We start from the raw sequence: 21,855 nt of genomic DNA, 5'->3' as shown, positions 1-21,855 counted from the left end.
ATAGATAATGACCTTACTAACTAAACTCTTGCCTTGCCGGTGATACTTGCATCTTTGTTACATGGCAATAGCATCTAACTTACCGAGAATTTACCGAGTTGCAGCGGGGTAGCTTCAAGCCCCTCCAGTGGTTGTGACGTCCTTTGCCAGTAGCTGAAGTATGAGCTGTTTGGTGAATCTCGTAAGACGGAAATAATATCTGCGGATCCTATTTTCCACGCATTTGTTTATATCTAGATCTAAGAAGAGCCATCAAGGTCCACGTCTCCATTCAATCCAACCTTATTAAATATTTACCTGCTAGTCAATTGACATTAAAATGGCCGCCTGCATCTTCTGTAGGATTATTAAGGGTATGTGTTCTAAGCCCCGTAGCATCAGTATTTCGGAGTATCTCGGACTTCATACTCATTGACCTGGAGTCACTCGCGATTACATATAATTAATCTCACAAAAATGACACGAATATTCACGAGCATGCGATGAAATGATTGATCAACTAACACTTAAAATATAGGAGAGATCCCTTGCTTCAAGCTCTTCGAGAGTGACAAGACACTCGCCTTCCTCGACATTAACCCTCTAAGCCAGGGCCATGCTGTACGATCTTGTTGAAATCACAACCAATTATTCAATTACAACTAACCACGCATAGCTCGTCATCCCCAAGTTCCACGGTGCTAAGCTAACCGACATCCCCGATGACGCTCTGGGTGAGATCCTACCCGTAGCCAAGCGTCTTGCTACTGCAACTGGCGCCGTAAACTACAACATTCTACAAAACAACGGCCGTCTAGCCCACCAGGAGGTCGACCATGTGAGTTGATTTTTCATTTCTTATTTCACTTTATGATGTGGGTGGAGAAGATGAGAGCTCGGATGTGAAATAATTGACTACGTAAATTGAGTGGTTGATTGGTTGACCACAATTGTCTCAAATAACAGGTTCACTTCCACATGGTAAGATTTCCCTTTCCTAATTCTGTCTACTGATGCTCTACTAATACATCCACTAGATCCCCAAGCCGAACGAAGCGCAAGGCCTTGGAATAGGTTGGCCGCAGCAGAAGACGGATATGGATGCGTTGAAGGCTCTTTTCGAGGATATCAAGTCCAAGATGTGAACGAAATGCTAGAAACCTTTACCTCAAGAACTAAGGTGATAGATACTTAAGTTTCACAATGAGACCATTATCCAATATGAAGAAAATATGAGATCCCGGTCATCGCTTTCCGTGATATTTCTACCTAGTCTATCCGGATTACTCTCCCATACCCGTGTCTCCATGTCTTCATTTACCCCATTGCATAACCCGATGTCTATATCAGTCAACATCATCGGCTGCTGTCTCTCCTGCTGCCAATGCCGCGGCGGTCCCATTAGTGGTAGCTGGAGCGATCTTGGGTGGATAATAATCCACTTTTCCATCCAACTTTATAACGCCTACCCTATCGTAGAAAGATCTTGATCGGATATAGGGGTCTAGCCGCCAGTACTGATCCCTTAGGTTCTTCGCGATGGAGTCCCGCTCCGAGTGAAGAGTCGCCCTCTTTGTGGCATTTGTTTCGTTGATCCACTCGATCGTCTTGCTCTCATACTCTTCATATAGCCCCTCGCGTTCTTGGAGGAGCTTCTCCTTGGTTTCAATATCCTTCATCTTGGCGTTCTCCCCTGGTATCGGCTCCTTATATGTGTATGAGTAACCCGATGTGCCCTCTAAATCTTCGGGTATTCTCTCCTTAGCAACGAACTCTTCTAAATCCCTGATGTTATTCGTGAAGTGCACTTTGCTTGCTACTACAGGGTCAAGCCAACCCTTGACGATCTTCCAGATGCCTATGAAAATTGTTAGGGTATGATACCGACATCAATGAACATATAGACGAACCTTGGAATACCCAAGGAGCTTTGTGGACAAGAACCACACCAAGACTTTCGGGGTAATTGGCCTCGAAACATTTTATCATGAATTTGACTGGCGTGTAGTCCTTCGATAAGTTAGCTTCACTCTTATTTAATCTCAATATTTCTTAACCTTACCATATTGGCCAATGAAAATCCCGTCAAGTCAAAAAGGACACACTATTGGAATTAGTTATAACATACTCTCGAGAGTCATATAGAATACTTACAGCGGTGTCAACAGGGGGTGTCAACATGAATCGGGTCGTCTCTATCAAATAAACCGTAAATCGCTCGAGACCCTCTTCGTCCTGTTCGCCAGCCTTATGCAAGCGGGCCCGTACAATGCAGATGGGCCGTCCCGCTTTATCAGTACCATAGCAATGACTCTTTCCCATTCGTAGTTGGCCCAAAAAGTCTTCTGCTAATTTCTTTTCCTTCCCACTGGCACTCTTTTCGTTAATTGCAGCGAATTCCTCGCCATTTGCCATTATTTCCTCATCGACACGTGCCTCCGAACATCTCCAATTCATTGTCGACATCAACATGACAAGGGCCCTTTGCAAGTTCCATTTCCGAGCCCTTAAGAATCGTAGGAGAAGAGCATCGGGATTATCGTGCTTCACCATAGACCAAATTGTGGCTCTTATCTGTTCTGGAGAGTGCGTCGCCAAAGTATCAAGGTAAGCCTTGTTTTCGCCCCATTTATCTTCCGGGTCGTTTTCCTTGATGCTCTCCATAGCAGCGACTTTAGCAGCCGTCGAATTCTCCTTGTCTTTCTTTTTCTTAAAAAGGGACATCCGTTTCTTCTTAGGCTTTTCGGATCCTGCAGCGCCTGCCTTCCCTTGAGATTCAGAAGCTGTGTCAGCATCACCGGCTGCCTCTTCGCCAAGCACGCCGCATACTTGCAAGAACATCTCCCAGAACTTGCGCAGCTTCTCGTCCTCTTCAGGGGTCAAGTTCCCCGGTCTACCGGGGAGTGGCTCCATGACTACTCCGACAACTTCACTGAAGAATTCTTCAGCGCTTACTTCGGCGGTTAACGACTTATTTGAGTCCGAAGATGTCGCGCTGTAGTATACCAAAGCTCCAAATATAAGCAAAGGTACAAAATATAGCGCAGAAGAGAACTGGCTCTTTAAGCGCCGATCGTCTTTATGACTGTATCCTGAGAATTCTTGCCTCCTACAATGAGTTTTTCCTGTTCGCGACGGGCGCGGCGACCAGTGAAAATTGCGCTTGCTATTAGCGCTCCTAAGGATAAAATACTGTGCGAGAAAATCGTGGGGCAGTGCAAGCTCTGATGACGGACGAGTCAGAGGGAGAGCGGGGCTATAGCATGCGCGCAAAGCTTTGGAAGAGCAAAAGGATGACGAATAGTGGTGGGAATTGGAAATTGAACGACTTGCAAGATGATTAATAACAAAATCAAGTCTCGGAGTTGTGGAGAAGAGAAATGGCTGCAGCACCCGAGACGCTGAAGTTTTCATAAGGTCCAAGACAATTCCAAGAGCTGGCGCAAATGTCCGGCGGACCCGAACTACCGTATTCGTCTTGTAAGCGCAATTTCCTCCCTCTGGGAAAAGCCAAATAAAAATGAGAGGTTGAAGTCTAGGGGATGGGATAACCCCCTTTGCGAAATCCGACTTGCTGACAAGATGCAAGACAGTAGCAAATAGCTACCTCAAACAATGAAATGTAAGGGGAGGGGACCCGAGAGAGGTTGGATGCTGCTGGGTGGTTGACGTATACGGAAATATCTAACTGCTGTATCTCCGTTACTAAACCAATCGTATTCGGTCCTGTCCTGTCTGTGTGGAGATTGGGAATCCCTTGAGAGATCCGGGGTAGGTGTGTGATAAACAATTTTCAATTCCAATTCCAATTTCCCTCTGTTCCTATTTAGGTACTCTAAGCTAGAACTTTGAAGTCATTTGAGGTTATAGGAACACGAAGCAAAGTAGCGAATGAGAATTATATATAGCGAGACGATCGTGAATGAATCTTTTTGGTATTGAATTTTTTAAAAAGTCAAAAGAAATCGAGAATAATGGAAGTGGAATAGTTAAGGTACACACTATGTACTTAGACGATCAGCTAGGCCATTATGCGAGGGGTTATGTTGCGCTCCAGGGCTGCTACGAGCCGTCGCGCTCCCGTACCTTCTTTCTAACCAAGTTTACGTCATCTTGGAGTTTTTGCAGCACTGAAATATTGCGAAAGCTGATCCAAATAGTAGCATGGCACGTGCCTAATACATAAGGTTGTAACCTTGTTTACCCCACTAACTTAGGCCCTGTATAGGTGGAATACTGCCAAGAGCTCGATTTAAGAAATCACAATCGCGAAGTCTATTGATTTCAACAATACTTAATCAACCCATACTTTCGCTCAACAACTGTTCGATCGATATTCAATCAATTATTAAAAGAAGAGGGCATCGCCAATACTATCAACAGACCTTCAACCATGTCGGGGAACGACGGCCACGATAGCGGCAGACGACCGCGCTCTACATCGCGATCGCGTCCGACAACACCCCTCCGCCCCTCATCCCGCTCCTCGTTCCGCGAATCTGCTCGGCGTAGTGTTGAAGGTAGCGAACCCTTTCCGTTGAATACATTCGAGCCCGCTTTCGCCGAACTTTCTGATGCCGTTGCCGATCTCGAGGCGAATATGATGCATTTCCAATTGATGCACGAAAGTCTTGCCCGCTTCAGTGAAAGCTTCGCAAGCTTTCTCTACGGTCTAAATATGAATGCTTTTTGCGTTGATTTCCCAGAAGTAAGAAGCGCAATATCTATTGAGCTTCACGATATCTAACATGTCACGACAATAGGGCCCAATTCCGGAATCTTTCCGTAGGGCGAAGCTCAACGAAGAGCAAACACCCTCAGTTCCCGTTAGATCAAGAAGTACAGAACGAGGCGGTGAATTGGATGGAGAGACAACATTTATGTATGTGCACTTCATTTATGGCCCTTGGAGCAGGGTTTTAATTATCTCTCTAGGACTACGGACACATCTTTCGTAGAACATCCGCCGACCGTCTCTAAACCCACCCCGAAGAAGTTTGCGACACCAGATACTCGCCAATCCCGCATGCCTGGTCCTTCGAGAGGTGGTACACAATCGCGAGGTAGAGGTGGAACAGGGACGGGAAGAGGTCGTACAAGTGGCCTCGTTAGACCTAGAGCTCGCGGTTTGAGATGAACTAAATCAGAAAACCCAACGCCCTGAAAACGCCTGCTGATTCAATCCGGCTAAGGAATTCCTTTCGTGATGTTGCGATATCTTGACGCATTTTTATTATGTGTTCGACAATTGGGTCGATTTGACGCTGGGGACTATATCTCTATCCCGAGAAACATCGCGAGAGCGTAATTATACGAGAAACGGGCTTGAGGAAAATTGCACTCGTTCAAGTGGCCATTGCGATTTCGGTACTGACTGCCTTCTCGGATCGATAGGGACCTTCGTTGTCGGTTTGTAGGCCAATGGCTGCTTCGGCTTCCTTCTGGGTGTATGGTTCTTCACGAAGTTGCTTTACTCTATTTGACTGTTGTTAGACTAGATACCCAATATGATACTCCTTGCCCTGAGACTATAATGCGTACCTTCTCTTGTGCGGCTTGCCTTTTCTGTGGACGACAAGGCTGACTTCGGTTTCGTACCATTTTGCGCATTCTGTGCAATACCATTTACCCAAACCTGGTAAATCTTCTGATGCTTTCGTGTTCTTGTACTGAGCGAGATGTTTGGGTGATCGGAGGTCGGCTTTGATCTGGTCGAGATCTCTCGTCTTCCGACGAGTCTTGCTCATCGTGCGCTTGTTGCCAACTCCCATTTTGGATGATGTTCGGACCGATAATCAAGTCGACGATAAATGCGATCGATATTTCTCGTATTGAAACGTAGTATTGGGCGTTTGCTTGAATAATTGCGATTAGATGTATTAGGTAAGGAAATTTCAATATTTCTTCCTTGTAGAAATTTTGGTGGGGTCGAACTTTTTTAGTGGAGGTTAGTTAGTAAGGATATGGAAAGTTACAATAGGTGGTCCAAGCTCATTGGTACATATGTACTGCGCTCTTTACGGTTCACATGTTCCGCGCCTCCGAATTTGACCCGGCTCCATCCGTTTTTGCGCAGACCCGGGCGAGCGGCAATTGTTAGAGGTCTCAGTAACGCAACCATACAAAAATATTCCTACCACTAAGAAAATGCCGTGGCTATTAATTGAGGTCTGCTATTCGGATCAAAATTTTTACTGAATTACGTGTATAAGGGAGCGATATGCTTGCATTTATATTGCAACGATTATCAATCCCCTCGTACCGATGCGTCAAGTTACAAAAAAAAGAATTCGAACGACTGACTCGGTGACGAACTTACACCGAGGCATGTCTCCGTGGGGGTTTTATCCTTGTCTTTGGCGGTTCGGCCGATTGGTCAATTCAGTCCCACCCACATGGTCTCCAGACTCAGCAAAATTTGTCTCGGCCTGTCGAATTTGACCTGCAGACCTCGAAAATGTGGACCTGCGTGCATTCGTGAAGCGATTCAGGGCCACCGCACTACGGCGATACTTTGCATGCGACGAGGAGGTACATACGGTTATTTCCTAGGTACTTTGAGTAGAGGGAGACGTGGCATAATTATAATGGGAAATTACCGATCCTAAAATGTCCTAGAAATCGTTTACAATTATACCTCACCACGGTAACGTATTATTTAGTATTTCCGAGTATGTTGCCGCGAAGCTTACATTGTACATACGTCCAATATGTATGTAGCTATGTTATTGAAGGAGATGATTTGCGGCGCTTACTACCTTACAGGTTTCAGAGGCAGAAGGAGACAAGGATCGCGTGGGAGCTAGGTCATAGATAATTCAGCTCCCAATGAGGCTTAAGTTATGTATGTATTGTGTGTGTGTGCTTGGCTAGGGAACTGCCTATGAGAAAACAAGAAAATGTTGCATGAACTCATCGTTAGCAAACTTCACATGATTTACTGATAACAATATCACCAACGATATATACTAATTGTGGCTTGAAAGAAAGAAAGAGAAAAAATAACGTCGAATTAAGTTTATACCATAATTCTATAAAATAATCTAAATAATCTGTCATTACCAATGCTAACGATATGATTGAATGGTATTGTGTACCTGAATAAGAATAATCAATTGTAAGGATGGGACGTAATCCTAAAAAAACCCGACTAACCTGCTAACATGCTTCTAGCTAACCAAACACATGCCCAAGTCCGGCCATACCCCTACTAAGCTTTAGGGGCCGTGAGTATCAACCGCTTTCATCCATTCGCATTCCGCACGTTCTAAGAAATTCAATTTATTAGGGTCTAATACCTAGTGTAGACTATTTTCTCTTAATTGAGGGGTCTTTTTTTCATATGATTCCATGCTTATCGTAAGTGAATTAGGTAGCGATAATCTAGTGCGAATAATAGGAATGTATTGCCTAGGTAAAGATTCTTAAAACTTGAGTAACAATGACGACCCTCTTATCCAATACCCAAATAATAAATATAGATCCATATTGATGGTTACACAAGGAACGAAAAGAAAGAAATGTGAATGCAAGCTGTGAATGGTCAGACCAATTGATGTAATTGTTTATCGAAGTTTGGGCGATGATGGTGGCTGATCTCCAAAAAAGGTGGAAAGCAATGTGAGGTCACATATTCGACCTATAAGTAATTGGGTGAACTCTGATTCGTCCATTCAGCCGGGTGACACCATAGTACGGCGAAGGTACCTATTCGTCTTAACCGAAGTACCCTTTTACTCCCTAATACCTGACCCACATAGCCACCCAAACGGCGATTTGAACCAGTAGGCATTAGCAGCTTCCCTTTACCGTAGTACCGGGGTACCGGCGACCTAGGTACATGTTCGCCCAAACCGCAGTACCTAGCATCTTCAATCGCAATCCAGAAAACCACACAAAACTCTCCACCTTTTCTCTTCTCTTCCATTAAAACATCTTTTTTTCTTCTTCACTTCCCTAGAAGATCCAATTCCCTTTTAAACTTTCTGTTCCTAGAGGCATTTTGCGACCCTCTTGAAAACCTCCCTTCCCACTTCTATCCTAAAATTTAAGATTGAACCAGTTTGTTTTCCCTGGTTTTGAACCCCTCACAGCTACCCTCGGGACCGCGGTTGTCACGATGTTGGCCACTCGACAGGTCCTGGGCAATGTTGCCCGCTCGCGGGTCATGACCAACATGAACCTGCGCAGGTGCATGGCTACTGTTACAGATTCCCCTCTGGACAGAAAGGTAAGCATTGTCTTTGTCGCAAGTCTCTCAGAATCCAAAATGGAGACTAATATTTCCCGCAAATCATAGGTCAAGCAAAATAACTGGGAAGAAGGCAACTTCATCAACTACAAGAAGATGTCTGAGAACCTAGCGATTGTCCGCAGCCGTCTCAACCGCCCCCTAACCTACGCCGAGAAGATCCTATACTCTCACCTTGACGACCCGCATGGACAGGAAATCGAGCGAGGTGTCTCCTACCTAAGGCTGCGACCCGATCGAGTCGCCTGCCAGGATGCTACCGCTCAGATGGCCATCCTGCAGTTCATGTCTGCCGGTATGCCTTCCGTGGCCAACCCGACGACAGTACACTGTGATCACTTGATTGAGGCTCAAATCGGTGGGGCTAAGGATCTCGAGCGAGCTATCAACATCAACAAAGAGGTTTACGACTTCCTATCTTCCGCTTGCGCCAAATACAACATTGGTTTCTGGCGGCCCGGCTCCGGTATCATCCACCAAATCCTTCTCGAGAATTACGCTTTCCCTGGTGGTCTGCTGATCGGTACTGACTCCCACACGCCCAACGCGGGTGGTCTCGGCATGTGCGCTATCGGTGTCGGTGGTGCTGATGCCGTCGATGTCATGGCTAACCTCCCCTGGGAATTGAAGGCGCCAAAGGTCATTGGTGTCAAGCTTACTGGTGAATTGAGCGGCTGGACGGCACCCAAAGGTGAGTTTTTCCATTTCGCCCATATCTGTATCCGGAGGGAAGGAGCGTTATATGAACCCCACAGGAAAGTGCTATCTAAGCCTGGGGAAGCAGCCCCTTCCTATGGAATGTACCACCTAGCAAACTTAGGGCAGGCGCTACCTAGTCTCCGAGAAGGTTTTTAAGGGAAAATTTTAAGGAAGGAGGTATGAGCAATGCTAACAAAGTGGGTCTAGATATCATCTTGAAGGTCGCCGGCATCCTGACCGTGAAAGGCGGTACGGGCGCCATCGTCGAGTACCACGGCCCAGGCCTAAACGGCATCTCAGCTACAGGCCTTGGGAGCATTAGCAATATGGGGCATGGCTTCCCTGTTTTGATTTCAATTCTTTGGGAAACAACTGGCTAACTCGTTGCTATAACAGAGCTGAGATCGGTGCGACGACATCTGTTTTCCCCTTCAACGACCGCATGTACGACTACCTGAAGGCTACTAAGCGACAAGATATTGGTGAATTTGCACGCGAGTACGCCAAAGAACTTCAACCAGACGAGGGCGCCGAGTACGATCAACTCATCGAGCTTAACCTCTCTGAGCTCGAACCCCATATTAACGGCCCCTTCACTCCCGATCTAGCCACTCCCATCTCCAAATTCAAGGAGGCTGTGGAAGCTAATAAGTGGCCTGAAGAGTTAAAGGTGGGCTTGATTGGATCCTGCACAAATTCCTCATATGAGGATATGTCCCGAGCCGCTTCAATTGCCCGGGACGCTCTTGACCACGGCTTGAAGGCTAAGTCTGCGTTCGTTGTTACTCCCGGTTCCGAGCAGATTCGTGCTACCATCGCACGTGATGGCCAGCTCCAGACATTTGAGGAATTTGGTGGTGTAGTGTTGGCTAATGCTTGTGGCCCCTGCATTGGACAATGGGACCGACAAGACGTCAAGAAGGGCGAGGCCAACTCTATTCTCTCCTCCTACAACCGTAATTTCACTGGCCGAAACGACGGTAACCCTGCGACCCACTCCTTCGTCACTTCCCCCGATCTAGTCGTTGCCTTGTCTATCGCCGGTACCCTACGCTTCAACCCCTTAACCGACACACTCAAGGACAAGGATGGTAATGATTTCAAGCTCGCTCCTCCTACCGGCGATGGTCTCCCTTCTAGGGGCTACGACCCTGGCAACAACACCTACCAGGCTCCTCCTGCCGACCGTGCCTCGGTCAACGTCCAGGTTTCGCCTTCCTCTGACCGTCTCCAAGTTCTGCAGCCATTCCAGCCCTGGGATGGTAAAGATGCTTTGGACATGCCCATCCTGATTAAGGCGCAAGGAAAGACTACCACTGACCACATTTCTATGGCTGGCCCGTGGCTTAAATACCGTGGTCACTTGGACAACATCTCTAACAACATGTTGATTGGTGCCATCAACGAGGCCAACGGTGAGGCTAACAAGGTCAAGAACTCGACCAATGACGAGTGGGACGCTGTCCCAGCTGTCGCCCGTGACTACAAGGCTAAGGGAATTAAGTGGGTTGTCATTGGTGACTGGAACTACGGAGAGGGTAGCTCTCGAGAGCACGCTGCTCTAGAGCCCCGTCATCTTGGTGGTCTTGCCATCATTACCCGAAGTTTCGCCCGTATCCACGAGACCAACTTGAAGAAGCAGGGTATGCTTCCTCTGACATTTGCAGACCCTGCCGACTATGACAAGATTAAGCCTGATGACAGGGTAAGTTTTTTTCTTTTTCCTTCGTAATTACTTTAATGGTGGTTTGTATTTGGAAACAGTTGACTAATCAGATGTACAGATTGATCTTCTCTGCACAGAATTGGCTGTCGGCAAGCCTTTGACAATGCGGGTACACCCCAAGGACGGCAAGACATTTGATGTCAAGCTCAACCAAACATTCAACGAAGCACAAATTGAGTGGTTTAAGAACGGAAGCGCGCTTAACACGATGGCTAAGGCACACGCGAAATGAAATACCCTCGAGATGAAACAGTAGACGAGACAAATACTATAGGGGAGAAGCACGCAGGCGCATTGTGGGGAGGCATGCTAGAATTAAGGAACATGAGGTGTATAAGGTCTTGGGTTACGGCTGTCATGTTTTATGGGACGATTATACTTCTTACCCGCCGTGACGATAAGTTAGCCGTTTCTAGAACCTTTTTCTACTTTGTACAAAATGAACCAATACGAATACTTCAAAACTAAAACCACGAAGTGCCTATGTATACATGTTATGCTCCATATCATATAGACATGGGGACTATGAAGGGGCATATTCGACGATGCCGGGCGAAGGGTATACACTATGCTATGGCATTTATACGTTGTACTTTGGCATTCCAGCGATGCTCCAAAACTATACTATATTGTTCCAATACCATAATGCCCCAATACTATAATGCTCCAAAATGCTTCAACACTATTTTATATTGTCCCAATACTATAATGCCTCAACAATACTTCTATACTATATCATCTTGCTCCCATATTATATAATCCATGTTTTTTTTTCTTCTTGATCTTCCTCCTCCTCTTCTTCATCCTATTCTTTTTTCATGTTTTCGTTTTTCTTTTCTTTCTACCCTTCTCTTTCGCAATATTACTCCTATTATTAACCGCATAGGACACTATGAGAATTCAAAGTACTATATTTAAAATTCTATACAAGTTTTTAACCCGATTAAAGCTATCTTGCCAACTTCATTTGATACAAGATTGGATTCAATGAGAAAAGCGGTAAAATTATGGGATTTCGCACTGCTCCTAGTATCTAGTGTATGAACAGAGCATAAATGTAGCAGCTTCTTGGTTATTTGGGTTACATGAACCAGGTTCTGTATTCATTCTAAGGGCCGCGTAACTGGTCTAGATTATAGGGCAGTACTATAGCAGCTCAGTTACACAAGTTAAATCATTTAAGCCTACCGTTCACCAAGAATACCACATAACTCAATCTTATTGTCCAAATTCTCAATCAATTGATTAAGTTGTTTGATCTGCTTACCTAAGTTTCTTACCACCCTGATGCGCATCATGAAGTCACGGCTTTTTTGTCGGGATGCATGAGCTGGTTGTCTCGCTGTCGCTGTCAATTCAAGGTTATATTTGCCTTAGATGACGGCTTAATTGAAGACATCCTTGAATACCTAGGTAATTGATGTCGCTTTGCTTGGGTTACTATATTGGTAGTTGGTGATGGGCTGCTTTTGCTAGGTTATTTGTAGTAGCTGTAACGGTACAGTACATGAAGATGTATCATTCTTATATAATTGGTTGTTGCCGAGGTATGGTTACACAATGACTATTATCGATAAGATGCCGAAGATCAGTTTCCTCTAGCGTGTTATCTTCAGAAGCTTAATATCCCTGTACGTTACCTGTGCTTTCCCTGTATTTTTCCCTTTGTAGGCTACAGAGGTAGTTGCGACTTTTGGGTGTAAAGCACACGACTCACTCAATTTCTCGAGTCACTGCAAGTTTCTCCAACTTACCAACTTTCTCTTTTTTCAATGGCGATCCGGGTCGGCGGCAAACAATTTATATAAGCTCAACAGGACGTATCCTGCGTCCTCTTTTGCTTTGTCTATTCCATTTTGCGCTTTTACTTCCGAGGCGAGTTAAACTACAACCAGAATCGAGCGCCGCCTCGGAGCAAGTGGCAAGGGGCACGCACCATCTAATCCGCAACCACGACCGTAAATTTGATCGAGCATCTCAACGAACAATGCCTACCATACGAGGATTCAATACACTGCGGGCGCGCTCGTACGTGTTCCGGTTACCACTATTCACTCGGGCGATTATCGCCATTATGATAGCATTCTGGATCGCTGGCCTTCAAACCGTATGGGATGTGCGACAATGGGGCGCTTTGATCCCGGATGAATTGAGCATACCTACTAGTTAGTTCCTCTTGTTGCCGAGACCCTTCTACGTACCACATGGAAACCGTCCTTTTGCTAACTCGTGCGACCGCGACACAGTGTACCGAGTTAACTCGTTTCCGTTGATCCACCTTAACTTCTTCCACGCCTTGTTTAACATACTCTCTTTAACACCGTTGCTGGAGAGATTCGAAACCGAGTTCGGCACCTTAACTTCGCTCGCTCTATTCTTTGGCCGTAAGTGCGCCCACTTACGCCGCGTCGCTCGCCTCATTGGAGGATGTTATAGATTGACATTTGGCATAGCTTTAACTACGATACCTGCGGTCTTTTACATCATCATAGAAAAGTTCATATTAAGAGGGAATACTGCCGTTATGGGTGCTAGGTACATACATCTAAATGCTCTTGGATTGAGGAGTTTATACTGATATTGGAATTTGATGTAGTATCTGGGTGTTTCTCTTATTAGCCGTGGAGGCCATGCGAACTTACAAGACAAATCCCTATCTCGTCATAGGAACACACCACGTCCCGACATGGACGACCCCCCTCGTATTAGTGTGTGTCGTCGAAGCTCTTATTCCTAACACTAGCTTTCTCGGTCACCTCTGTGGTGTGGGTACGGGTTATTTGTGTGAGTTTTAGTCTTGCATGCTCACCTCCGTCTTGTTATTATTGCTAATAAAAGCTTTTGAAGTTGGTCTGGGCTATCTCAAGTTCCTATCGCCGCCAGAGTGGGCCTTACGATGGATTGAAGGTCGTTTAAATCTATTAGGACGCCTACCACACTATGTTAGCGTAGATCAGAAGACATACGGAAGGTTCGGTGTTCTGCCGACGAGCAACTCGACTAGTTCAACAACTCCTTTAGGATTAATAGGTTCTACGCAGAGATTAGGACCGTAGGAAGGTTTTCGCAATATACCGGTTAGGACAATGAGGGGCAGGCATTCCGAATGAAGGGTTACCTTGTATATAGCATGGGTTCTCGTTTGTTATACAGGCATTTGCATGATACCGGAGTTACTGGGCGGGAAAACTATCAGCGTTACGGGGCCGTATACTCACTTGCCTCTTGCGATCGTATGAAGGATAAAGGTGGGTTTGGTCATTTGTATCGCTAATAAATACCGTGAGCATTTGACGAATTGTGTTGACTCCGTAGGCATAGTATTTAACTTCACAGCCATTTAAGAGCTATAACATGAATGGTCAATAGTATAAAGACTTGCTCGAGTAACAATACTTATTATAAAGGAGTACATCCTATGTACCTATGTAACTAGCAGTTAATTGGGTCGTAAGGCTGATTACGTAAATGATACCAGGTAGTTTAATTGGCCCCTGAAGTTACGGTTCGGGGTGTGTGGTTCGTGTTACACGCGATCTTCAATTTCAATAACTCAATTTAACAATTAATTCAACGTTTCAATGTAGCCACTTACTAGTTACAACCATAATTCTTCACGCTCGAACGCAAAGTTCAAGACTCGAGTTACGAGAGGAGCTCCATCAAGCTAGCTATGCCGCGTCTACTCTGTAAGTCTTACACAATTCCTACTCACAAATTGGGATATAAGCCAGGTAGCTAATTCATAAAATGTTATAGCTGCGGCGTTGGTCCTGCGCCGCGACCCACGACTCCTCAAACTCCCGCCGTATATCTCCCTCCTCTGTATCATCGTCGGTGTCGCATGGCTTCTTATGCTACCACTCGATCAATATTCGCGCCGAACTTATATAAGCGAGAACGCACTCCTACCCGGTCAAGTTCACACGTATTTCGGCGGTAGCGACCAGCATGTCTTCCGCGCTTACAGACACGAAGTCGATGCTTTAGAAAACAAGACCAATATCGAAGTTAACGACGAGCTAGAAAGCATATTCAGGGGTGTTGGGCTTAAGGTCGGCCGTCAAAATTACACGTATAGCTCTTCGGGTAAGACCCACCACGGCGAAAACGTATACGCTATCCTACAAGCTCCCCGCGGTGATGCTACGGAGGCCATTGTACTTGTCGCTGCGTGGAAGAACGTCAATAATGAATACAATCGCAATGGACTTGCATTGGCACTTGCCTTGACTCGCTACTTCAAGCGCTGGTCCCTGTGGTCCAAGGACATTATCCTCGTCGTGCCGCCCGATAGCTACGCCGGACCCCAGGCCTGGGTCGACGCTTACCATGATGCGCACGATGCTTCGCAGGTCTCCCCACTGCCTATAAAATCCGGTGCGCTTCAGGGTGCGCTATGTCTCGATTACGCGCAAGAAAACCGGTTCGATTCCGTGCATATAATATACGACGGCGTCAATGGACAATTGCCGAATCTGGATCTGATCAACTCTGTTGTTAATATCGCGAGTGGCCAGATGGGTATGGGGTCCGCGCTACAGGGAATGTTGAGACATTCGCAACAATACGGTGATAACCTCGAGACGGTGGTGCGCGGGATGTTAAACCAGGCATTGGGCCATGCTACGGGTCCGCATTCAAGTTTTATCCCGTACCACGTCGATGCGATTACGTTGCAGCCGGCGGGTAATGGATGGCATGATGAGATGGGCTTGGGTCGCCTGGTCGAGGGATTATTCAGGAGTTTGAATAATCTGCTGGAGAAATTGCACCAGAGTTTCTTCTTTTATCTCCTCATTCATAAGCATCGGTTTGTTAGCATTGGTACGTATTTGCCGAGTGCTATGCTTATCGCGGTGAATTTCACTGTTATGGCGATTGCGTTGTGGGTTAAGAGCGGGTATAAGGAGGTTGATTCGGCGGATGAGTCGGCGAAGGATAAGCCTAAGGTGGAAGGAAATGGCGTTAAGGAGGCCGAGAAGTCAAAAGAGGTAGTGGCACCAGCTTCGGTGGCGGCTGAGCGAGAGGTACTTCTCCCGCTCGTTCTGGTCGTGAGTTGCCACTTCATGGGTGTTATTCCACTCTTCATATTCAACCACACACCCTCTGGTGTAAGTTTCCCTTCTCTCTTTTTCACCCCATATTATAACTAATGGAAAACTAGCTTCTCACCCCTATCTTCACCATTTTTACCCTCCTCAACGCTGCCTTACCGCCTATGGTCTCCTACTTCCTTACCAATAATACGCGCAAACCGCCTACGACACAACAATACCAGCTCATCAAGTCCTTCTCACTCTTACTCCTCGGCATGTTCCTCTCCTCCCTAGCCACCCTCAACTTCTCCCTCGCCTTCCTCATCGGTCTCCTAGCGACTCCGTTATCATTCTCGCAACCGTGGCCCAATCTCCCCGTGGCGAGATACGCGCAGGTATTACTCTTGCATATACTAAGCCCACCCGCGGTATTACTCGTAGGTAGCTTAGTAGCAGGAGTCGAAATCAGAAGCGTACTCGAGGAGGCCGCATTCGGGTGGCATGCTTGGGGCATGTACACACCGCTTCTAGTATGGTGTGTCTGGTGGCCAGCATGGTTGGCAGGGCAGTTGATCGTGCTAGGACAACCCGGGGTGGGAAAGGTTAAGAAGGCTTGATAATTCGTTGTATCATGTTATTTGGGATGGATCGATTTGATTTAAACTCATGGAGGGAAAAGGAGGAGGGTCATTAAGCATGGTTCAGCGTATGCATATCTACTTGTCAAACATTAGCTAGGTTTGGAGCCGGGGGCATTACCGCCTCTTGCTGATGAGCGAAACAGAATTGAGATACCATTAATATCGTACTCTATACGTACTTCGCGCTTGCGTTTATGACAGTAGATATCGAAATATTCGGTATCGGGAAAGTATATTTAGTACCCGGGAAGGCGAGCAAGTAACCCCCTTGGTGGACTCGGAAGAATAACTACTATAGCAGATGGATTTTCATTTCGGTCCTCTTGTAGGGACCGCCATGGCGTCTATTAGTAGGTATCTATCATACAAGGCTCTAGACCCTCTCGTATTTGGATAGAAGGCAGCTTAGCTATCGACTACCTCTTATTTTCCTTCCTTCTCCGAGTCCTTGCCTATCATAAAGCATTCGTAACTCCATTTCTTCTCCTATTAGGAGACGCCATTGCAGATAATCACGAATAAACACCTAGACAAGATTAAGGAGCCCAAATATCTTGGCCCGTAGCCTCGATCCAGTTACCCAATTTGTTCACATTCTCGCCCCATTCACCAAGTCGCTGGCTCATGCTAGCAATTTGAGCCATATCGAGAATACGAGGTTGGACCCAGGTGAAGTTGACCAATTCGTCCACCTCATCAATAGTGCCACGTACCAATCCCAAACTCAAAGCCTTCATTACTAGGTGCTCAATTTCATCCTTTCGGACCTTGGTATCGGCGGAGATGGTGTTGAAGCTCATGGCACGTTGGTGTGGTGGTCGGCGGAAGACGCTTTCCGTCAAGGCGGCAAGGTAGATCTTTTGGCGGATATCATCGACGTGCTCCTTGAGCAAGGGGTTACCAGCGATGTGGCCGGACAGCACATCGAATGCAGTCAGATCACCCCGGTTGAAGGCCAGTAGTAGATCGCGCAACCATGAGACCTCACCGGTCAGGGCGGCGAGAATAGGGTGTTGTAATAGTTCGCCAAAGTTATAAATGGAGTCAGAGACTAGTGCGGCAATGCCCAGGTCGTAGGCGCGGGCCTTGCGCTCGTCAGGGGAAAGGGATGATAGATCGATGCAAGCGAGGTATAAGAGGGCGTTGCGATAGTAAGAGGCAAAGTCAGCCTTGGCTTGGTAGTAATCAGCGTTTACTTGGTAGAAGGCGGCGTGGACCTTCGTTTCTACGCTGTCGAAAGAGTCGAGGATGCGCTCGGCCTTGTCGAGATCTCGTCGTGAGGAATCTAGGTCTCGCAGGTCTAGTTCGACTCGGGCGACCGCGGCGGTGGCGTAGACGAAAGCATCCTGGGAGTTTTCGTTGTCGACCTTCTTAGCGAGGTCCGTTAGGAAGCTAAGGCGCTCGTCGTTATCTATCCGTCACCTGGTCAGTACCACATACACATATGTATCATATAGCATACCTTTGCACTGAGTAGCGGCTTTCAGTCCTAGGTCGACAAGCTTAAGTTGGTTGATTTTATCAGCGAACTTTAATATGAAGACCTTGTAGAACTTGAGTCGCTGCGACTCGCTCTTAGGGTTGGCGAAAAACTCGATTAAGGCATCTGTAAGCTGGTGCCATAGCTTGCGCTCCCAGTAGTTTTCGAACTGGATGATGAGGTATTGTAGCTCGTCCGGGGTTTCATCCCGCTGATCGGCTAAGAAGTCGGCGATAGTGTCGACGTTCATGGTATTTTCTTTTCTTCGGGGTTCTCCTTTTTGTAGTTTGTTGGTGGTATGTATGGGAGAAGAGGATTCAGTGGGTATTAATTCGGAATTGGTGTTGTTTTTACGTTTGGGTCGTCGTTAGTTGTAAATGTTAAAAGTTGAAGATGTAAGTTAAAGCTTCCTCAAGCTTCAGTCAATCGATCAACTAATACGCGGCTGGTGTGCAGCCTATCCCGGGAAGGTACCTACAGACCCATGTTGTACCCATGTATTCCCACGCTAAGGTGAGTTTAGCTTACCAGCCATTATGATATCAGATTACTTAATTAATGTGGCTTGATCTTTCGGCTTTCAACCAATCTTACCAGCCGCATTAACTTTGACCAATACTGTAATTGTGGCTTGACTCCCCGGGAATCTTTAGAGCTTCAATCCCACCAAAGACGATCCAAGCCATTCTCAAAGCTACACTATTACCAACTTTCTTACTATTGCAATTGGAAAGGCTGCTTCATTCTTGCACCCTCGGACATTAAGCAAGAATGGCTTCCTTTCCGACCGCAGTGCGGTCCAGTCGAAAGTTGGCCTTTAATGTTGTCCAGGCTCGTCACATTTCCGACCTTACCATCACTCGGACCGGCAAACCCATCCTCCGCGTACAAGGTGGAAGGTCAGTTGTCGCATATTTATATATGTCAATTGCTAGTATACTAACTTATTTCTGTTTGTAGATCATCCCTTGGAGGTATATAACGAAACCGAATTCATTCTAGCCCTTCCGATCCTGACGAGATATATAGGTCATACGGCGACGGTATTTGGCGCAACAGGACAACTCGGAAGATACATCGTCAACCGATTAGGTATGAGGAACATAAAGACCATACGAAGAGAACACTACGATTAATAATATGTTATAGCGCGACAAGGATGCCAAGTCGTTATTCCATACCGAGAGGAGATGGCGAAGCGACATCTCAAGGTTACGGGTGATCTAGGTCGTGTCGCATTTATCGAGTACGATTTACACAACACCGAGTCGATCGAAGCCAGCGTTAGGCACTCCGACGTTGTATACAACCTTATCGGCCGAAATTACCCTACCAAGAACTTTAGTCTTGAGGATGTTCACGTCGAGGGTACCGAGCGCATCGTCGAAGCTGTTGCTAAATACGATGTCGACCGATATATCCACGTCTCATCATACAACGCCGACCCTAACTCTCCTGCCGACTTCTTTGCTACCAAGGGACGAGGAGAACAGGTCGCCCGTAGCATCTTCTCCGAGACCACCATCGTACGACCCGCTCCTATCTTCGGATTCGAAGACAACCTCCTTCTCCGATTAGCCAGCGTTACCAACCTATTCACATCAAACAACATGCAAGAGAGATATTGGCCTGTACACGTACGTTTTTCAATAATACTAAGTGTATATTCAGAGCAATTTACTAATTAGAATAGTCAATCGATGTCGGCCAAGCTTTAGAAACCATGCTATACGACGACACAACGGCCGGTCAGACGTTCGAACTATACGGTCCTAAGAACTACTCAACGGCGGAAATTGCTGAGATGGTAGACCGAGAAATCTACAAGAAGCGAAGGCATATTAACGTGCCCAAGGCTATCCTCAAGCCTGTCGCTGGTTTACTAAACAAGGTATTATGGTGGCCGATACTTTCGGCGGAAGACGTAGACAAGGAATTCATCGACCAGAAGATCGATGAGACCGCAAAAACATTTGCCGACCTAGGTATCAAACCAGGCGACATTAGCAACTTCACATACCATTACCTAGTAAGTACATTTCGTTTCCAATGAACATTCCAATGAATAGTATTAACAACCCAACAGCAAGGATTCCGTAGCTCGGCATACTATGATCTACCGCCAGCGACGGAGAAGGAGAAGAGAGAAGACAGGAAGTACTTACACGTGATGGATGAACAATAGAGAATTACTTCGCAAGAGCAATATTTTCTGTAATATTTAACCAGAAAAGAGACTCATTTTGCGCTGTACATATATACATACTAGACCAAGTAGTTTTTCTTGATCCAAAAGTCACGAACGGTACTATAAGAGCATTTTATTATTTTTTCTAGATGGTTACAAGTATCGTAGTAATTTTGTTGTAGTGTGAGTTTCCGATGTGCCTTTCTATAGTTACGAAATCTGCCTCTAAAGAATTTTGGTGCTCCAAGAAAAATCAACTTATACCTAAGCCAAAACCCAACGAAAATAAATCAACCATAATCATACTGCCGACCTAATTTCTATATCAATAGAAATAAATCATCAAAATCGACATAGTATACGTAAATTCCGAAATGGCAGACAGCGACGAGGAACCAGTGTAAGTCCGTTGAAAAAGTCCGAGATCGACCGATTACTCACTAAAAGCCCGCATACTCTTGTGTTTCCCCAATATCCTGGATACCTATCCTTCCATCTTTTTACCCAATTTATATCAAAATGGATATTGACATTATTTAGAACCCTCTCTTCCCATGCGCTCGCCGCGCTTCAGGAGTTCTACGGCGAACGGGATGCCCATGCCGATAAGTTCGAGAAGCTAAAGGCTGCAGCTGAGGAACAGCATGACGGCAACGCGCAACCGTTGTCTATGGAGGCTTTTACAGAGGATTGGAATGAGTCGCAATTCTGGGTATGTCTTTTTTCCTGAGCTACTACGATAACCATTGAAGAATGGGAAAACGATCAGTAAACAAGCAGGACGAGGTGAGAAGGCTAATGAGAGGTAATATAGTATGCAGACGAAACAGCGACGCTACTTGCAAAGCAATTAATAGAGGGCGTACGGGAGGACGAGGTCGTTGCGGTAGTATCGGCGCCGAGCGTGTTTATCGCCTTGAAAAATCTACAGGTAAGTACTTACCTTTTATTCCATTTGAAGACTGCTAACATCACCCGCAGAACACAGCAGACTTCAAGGCCAAACCAAAGCCGAAGGTCTACCTTCTTGAGCACGACCAGCGCTTCGCCGTCTTTCCTGAATTCGTCTTCTACGACTTCCAACAACCCATTAAGCTGCCGGGAGAACTGAAAGGCACCGTTGATCGCATAATCTGCGATCCCCCTTTCCTTAGCGAAGACTGTCAGACCAAAGGTATGTTTCAACCTCTTAGTACTCCATATATCACGAAGCTTTACACGCCGCTAATATATCTATAGCCGCTCTAACGGTCCGTTGGATGTCGCGCGCACCCTCCAAAGCAAATAACCAAACACAACCGCATCCTCGTGTCATAGTTTGCACGGGTGAGCGCATGGAATCACTTGTCACGAAACTGTACCGATCTTTCGGGGCACACACGACGACATATGAGCCGCGCCACGCTCGCGGGTTAAGTAACGAATTTTATTGCTACGCCAACTTTGAATGTGATGCTTGGACGTTCCAGGGTGAGAAGGAAAAGGGGACATCAGGAGTTGTGAAGAGTTAGCTATACCAAACAATGGTCACAGTAGACGAATAGATGCATCTGCGGAATAAAATGGTACCAAGTATTCGTGAATTTGATTACTAGACCTTCCTACTTCGGAGGGGAAGCACGCCAGTTCCCGCCGTCCTGTGTATACCCAAATATTCGCATTTAGACAGCCCAAGCCTATGTTTGTGTTCATTTTGACCGAGTACGAGGTCGCAAAACTCTCCTTGTCCAAACCCAAGGCCAACCCCCTACGTCACTATGCTTCATTCAACCCAGGCACCCTACGGACGTCTTGGGAGGGTTATTCTAGACGACTCTCGAACCAATACCTCTTCGTTCTCAGTCTAGGGGGT

At 46.3% G+C, this 21,855-nt stretch overlaps 10 protein-coding genes across 10 annotated transcripts; 7 read left to right on the top strand and 3 right to left on the bottom strand.

The window, feature by feature from the left end:
• Window positions 1-19: 19 nt before the first annotated feature.
• F4822DRAFT_341522 (hit family protein) lies at window positions 20-1,225 on the top strand. Its single transcript, XM_051455810.1, has 5 exons — window positions 20-353; window positions 518-600; window positions 656-817; window positions 946-960; window positions 1,017-1,225. Exons 1-5 carry the CDS (start codon window positions 320-322, stop codon window positions 1,122-1,124), a joined length of 402 nt encoding a protein of 133 aa, XP_051311109.1. The 5' UTR covers window positions 20-319; the 3' UTR covers window positions 1,125-1,225.
• Window positions 1,226-1,325: 100 nt separating this feature from the next.
• On the bottom strand, window positions 1,326-2,892 carry F4822DRAFT_432182 (phosphatidylinositol transfer protein CSR1; the record flags this gene model as incomplete). The annotated part of the gene is made up of 4 exons (XM_051461601.1): window positions 1,326-1,837; window positions 1,890-1,989; window positions 2,042-2,083; window positions 2,134-2,892. 4 exons carry the CDS (start codon window positions 2,890-2,892, stop codon window positions 1,326-1,328), a joined length of 1,413 nt encoding a protein of 470 aa, XP_051311108.1.
• A 1,480-nt stretch (window positions 2,893-4,372) lies between these two features.
• On the top strand, window positions 4,373-5,116 carry F4822DRAFT_432181 (DASH complex subunit Dam1-domain-containing protein; the record flags this gene model as incomplete). The annotated part of the gene is made up of 3 exons (XM_051461600.1): window positions 4,373-4,687; window positions 4,743-4,861; window positions 4,915-5,116. 3 exons carry the CDS (start codon window positions 4,373-4,375, stop codon window positions 5,114-5,116), a joined length of 636 nt encoding a protein of 211 aa, XP_051311107.1.
• Window positions 5,026-6,164, bottom strand: F4822DRAFT_341586 (uncharacterized protein). The gene is made up of 3 exons (XM_051455812.1): window positions 6,117-6,164; window positions 5,521-5,912; window positions 5,026-5,454 (listed from the first exon to the last, which is right to left on the bottom strand). Exons 2-3 carry the CDS (start codon window positions 5,748-5,750, stop codon window positions 5,325-5,327), a joined length of 360 nt encoding a protein of 119 aa, XP_051311106.1. The 5' UTR covers window positions 5,751-5,912; window positions 6,117-6,164; the 3' UTR covers window positions 5,026-5,324.
• Window positions 6,165-7,742: 1,578 nt separating this feature from the next.
• On the top strand, window positions 7,743-11,403 carry F4822DRAFT_412780 (aconitase family-domain-containing protein). The gene is made up of 5 exons (XM_051458986.1): window positions 7,743-8,209; window positions 8,279-8,921; window positions 9,137-9,260; window positions 9,326-10,634; window positions 10,714-11,403. The coding sequence occupies exons 1-5, from the start codon at window positions 8,099-8,101 to the stop codon at window positions 10,885-10,887; spliced, it is 2,361 nt and encodes a 786-aa protein (XP_051311105.1). The 5' UTR covers window positions 7,743-8,098; the 3' UTR covers window positions 10,888-11,403.
• A 905-nt stretch (window positions 11,404-12,308) lies between these two features.
• Window positions 12,309-14,019, top strand: F4822DRAFT_412778 (uncharacterized protein). Its single transcript, XM_051458985.1, has 5 exons — window positions 12,309-12,820; window positions 12,902-13,039; window positions 13,109-13,190; window positions 13,252-13,439; window positions 13,503-14,019. Exons 1-5 carry the CDS (start codon window positions 12,643-12,645, stop codon window positions 13,709-13,711), a joined length of 795 nt encoding a protein of 264 aa, XP_051311104.1. The 5' UTR covers window positions 12,309-12,642; the 3' UTR covers window positions 13,712-14,019.
• Window positions 14,020-14,210: 191 nt separating this feature from the next.
• On the top strand, window positions 14,211-16,514 carry F4822DRAFT_341455 (GPI transamidase component GAA1). Its single transcript, XM_051455809.1, has 3 exons — window positions 14,211-14,344; window positions 14,415-15,769; window positions 15,823-16,514. Exons 1-3 carry the CDS (start codon window positions 14,329-14,331, stop codon window positions 16,309-16,311), a joined length of 1,860 nt encoding a protein of 619 aa, XP_051311103.1. The 5' UTR covers window positions 14,211-14,328; the 3' UTR covers window positions 16,312-16,514.
• A 25-nt stretch (window positions 16,515-16,539) lies between these two features.
• Window positions 16,540-18,266, bottom strand: F4822DRAFT_341451 (uncharacterized protein). Its single transcript, XM_051455808.1, has 2 exons — window positions 17,798-18,266; window positions 16,540-17,746 (listed from the first exon to the last, which is right to left on the bottom strand). Exons 1-2 carry the CDS (start codon window positions 18,063-18,065, stop codon window positions 16,872-16,874), a joined length of 1,143 nt encoding a protein of 380 aa, XP_051311102.1. The 5' UTR covers window positions 18,066-18,266; the 3' UTR covers window positions 16,540-16,871.
• Window positions 18,267-18,434: 168 nt separating this feature from the next.
• On the top strand, window positions 18,435-20,153 carry F4822DRAFT_412775 (NAD(P)-binding protein). Its single transcript, XM_051458984.1, has 6 exons — window positions 18,435-18,714; window positions 18,776-18,789; window positions 18,845-18,907; window positions 18,965-19,452; window positions 19,509-19,844; window positions 19,902-20,153. The coding sequence occupies exons 1-6, from the start codon at window positions 18,587-18,589 to the stop codon at window positions 19,998-20,000; spliced, it is 1,128 nt and encodes a 375-aa protein (XP_051311101.1). The 5' UTR covers window positions 18,435-18,586; the 3' UTR covers window positions 20,001-20,153.
• Window positions 20,154-20,250: 97 nt separating this feature from the next.
• On the top strand, window positions 20,251-21,566 carry F4822DRAFT_412773 (putative N6-adenine methyltransferase-domain-containing protein). The gene is made up of 5 exons (XM_051458983.1): window positions 20,251-20,403; window positions 20,544-20,715; window positions 20,818-20,934; window positions 20,985-21,177; window positions 21,243-21,566. The coding sequence occupies exons 1-5, from the start codon at window positions 20,378-20,380 to the stop codon at window positions 21,512-21,514; spliced, it is 780 nt and encodes a 259-aa protein (XP_051311100.1). The 5' UTR covers window positions 20,251-20,377; the 3' UTR covers window positions 21,515-21,566.
• Window positions 21,567-21,855: the final 289 nt, after the last annotated feature.

This window comes from Hypoxylon trugodes (assembly GCF_022578975.1).
Source record: "Hypoxylon trugodes strain CBS 135444 unplaced genomic scaffold F4822scaffold_8, whole genome shotgun sequence".
NCBI lineage: Eukaryota > Fungi > Ascomycota > Sordariomycetes > Xylariales > Hypoxylaceae > Hypoxylon > Hypoxylon trugodes.
Note: the sequence above shows the minus strand (reverse complement) of the source record. Positions and strands in the feature narration are given on the sequence as shown.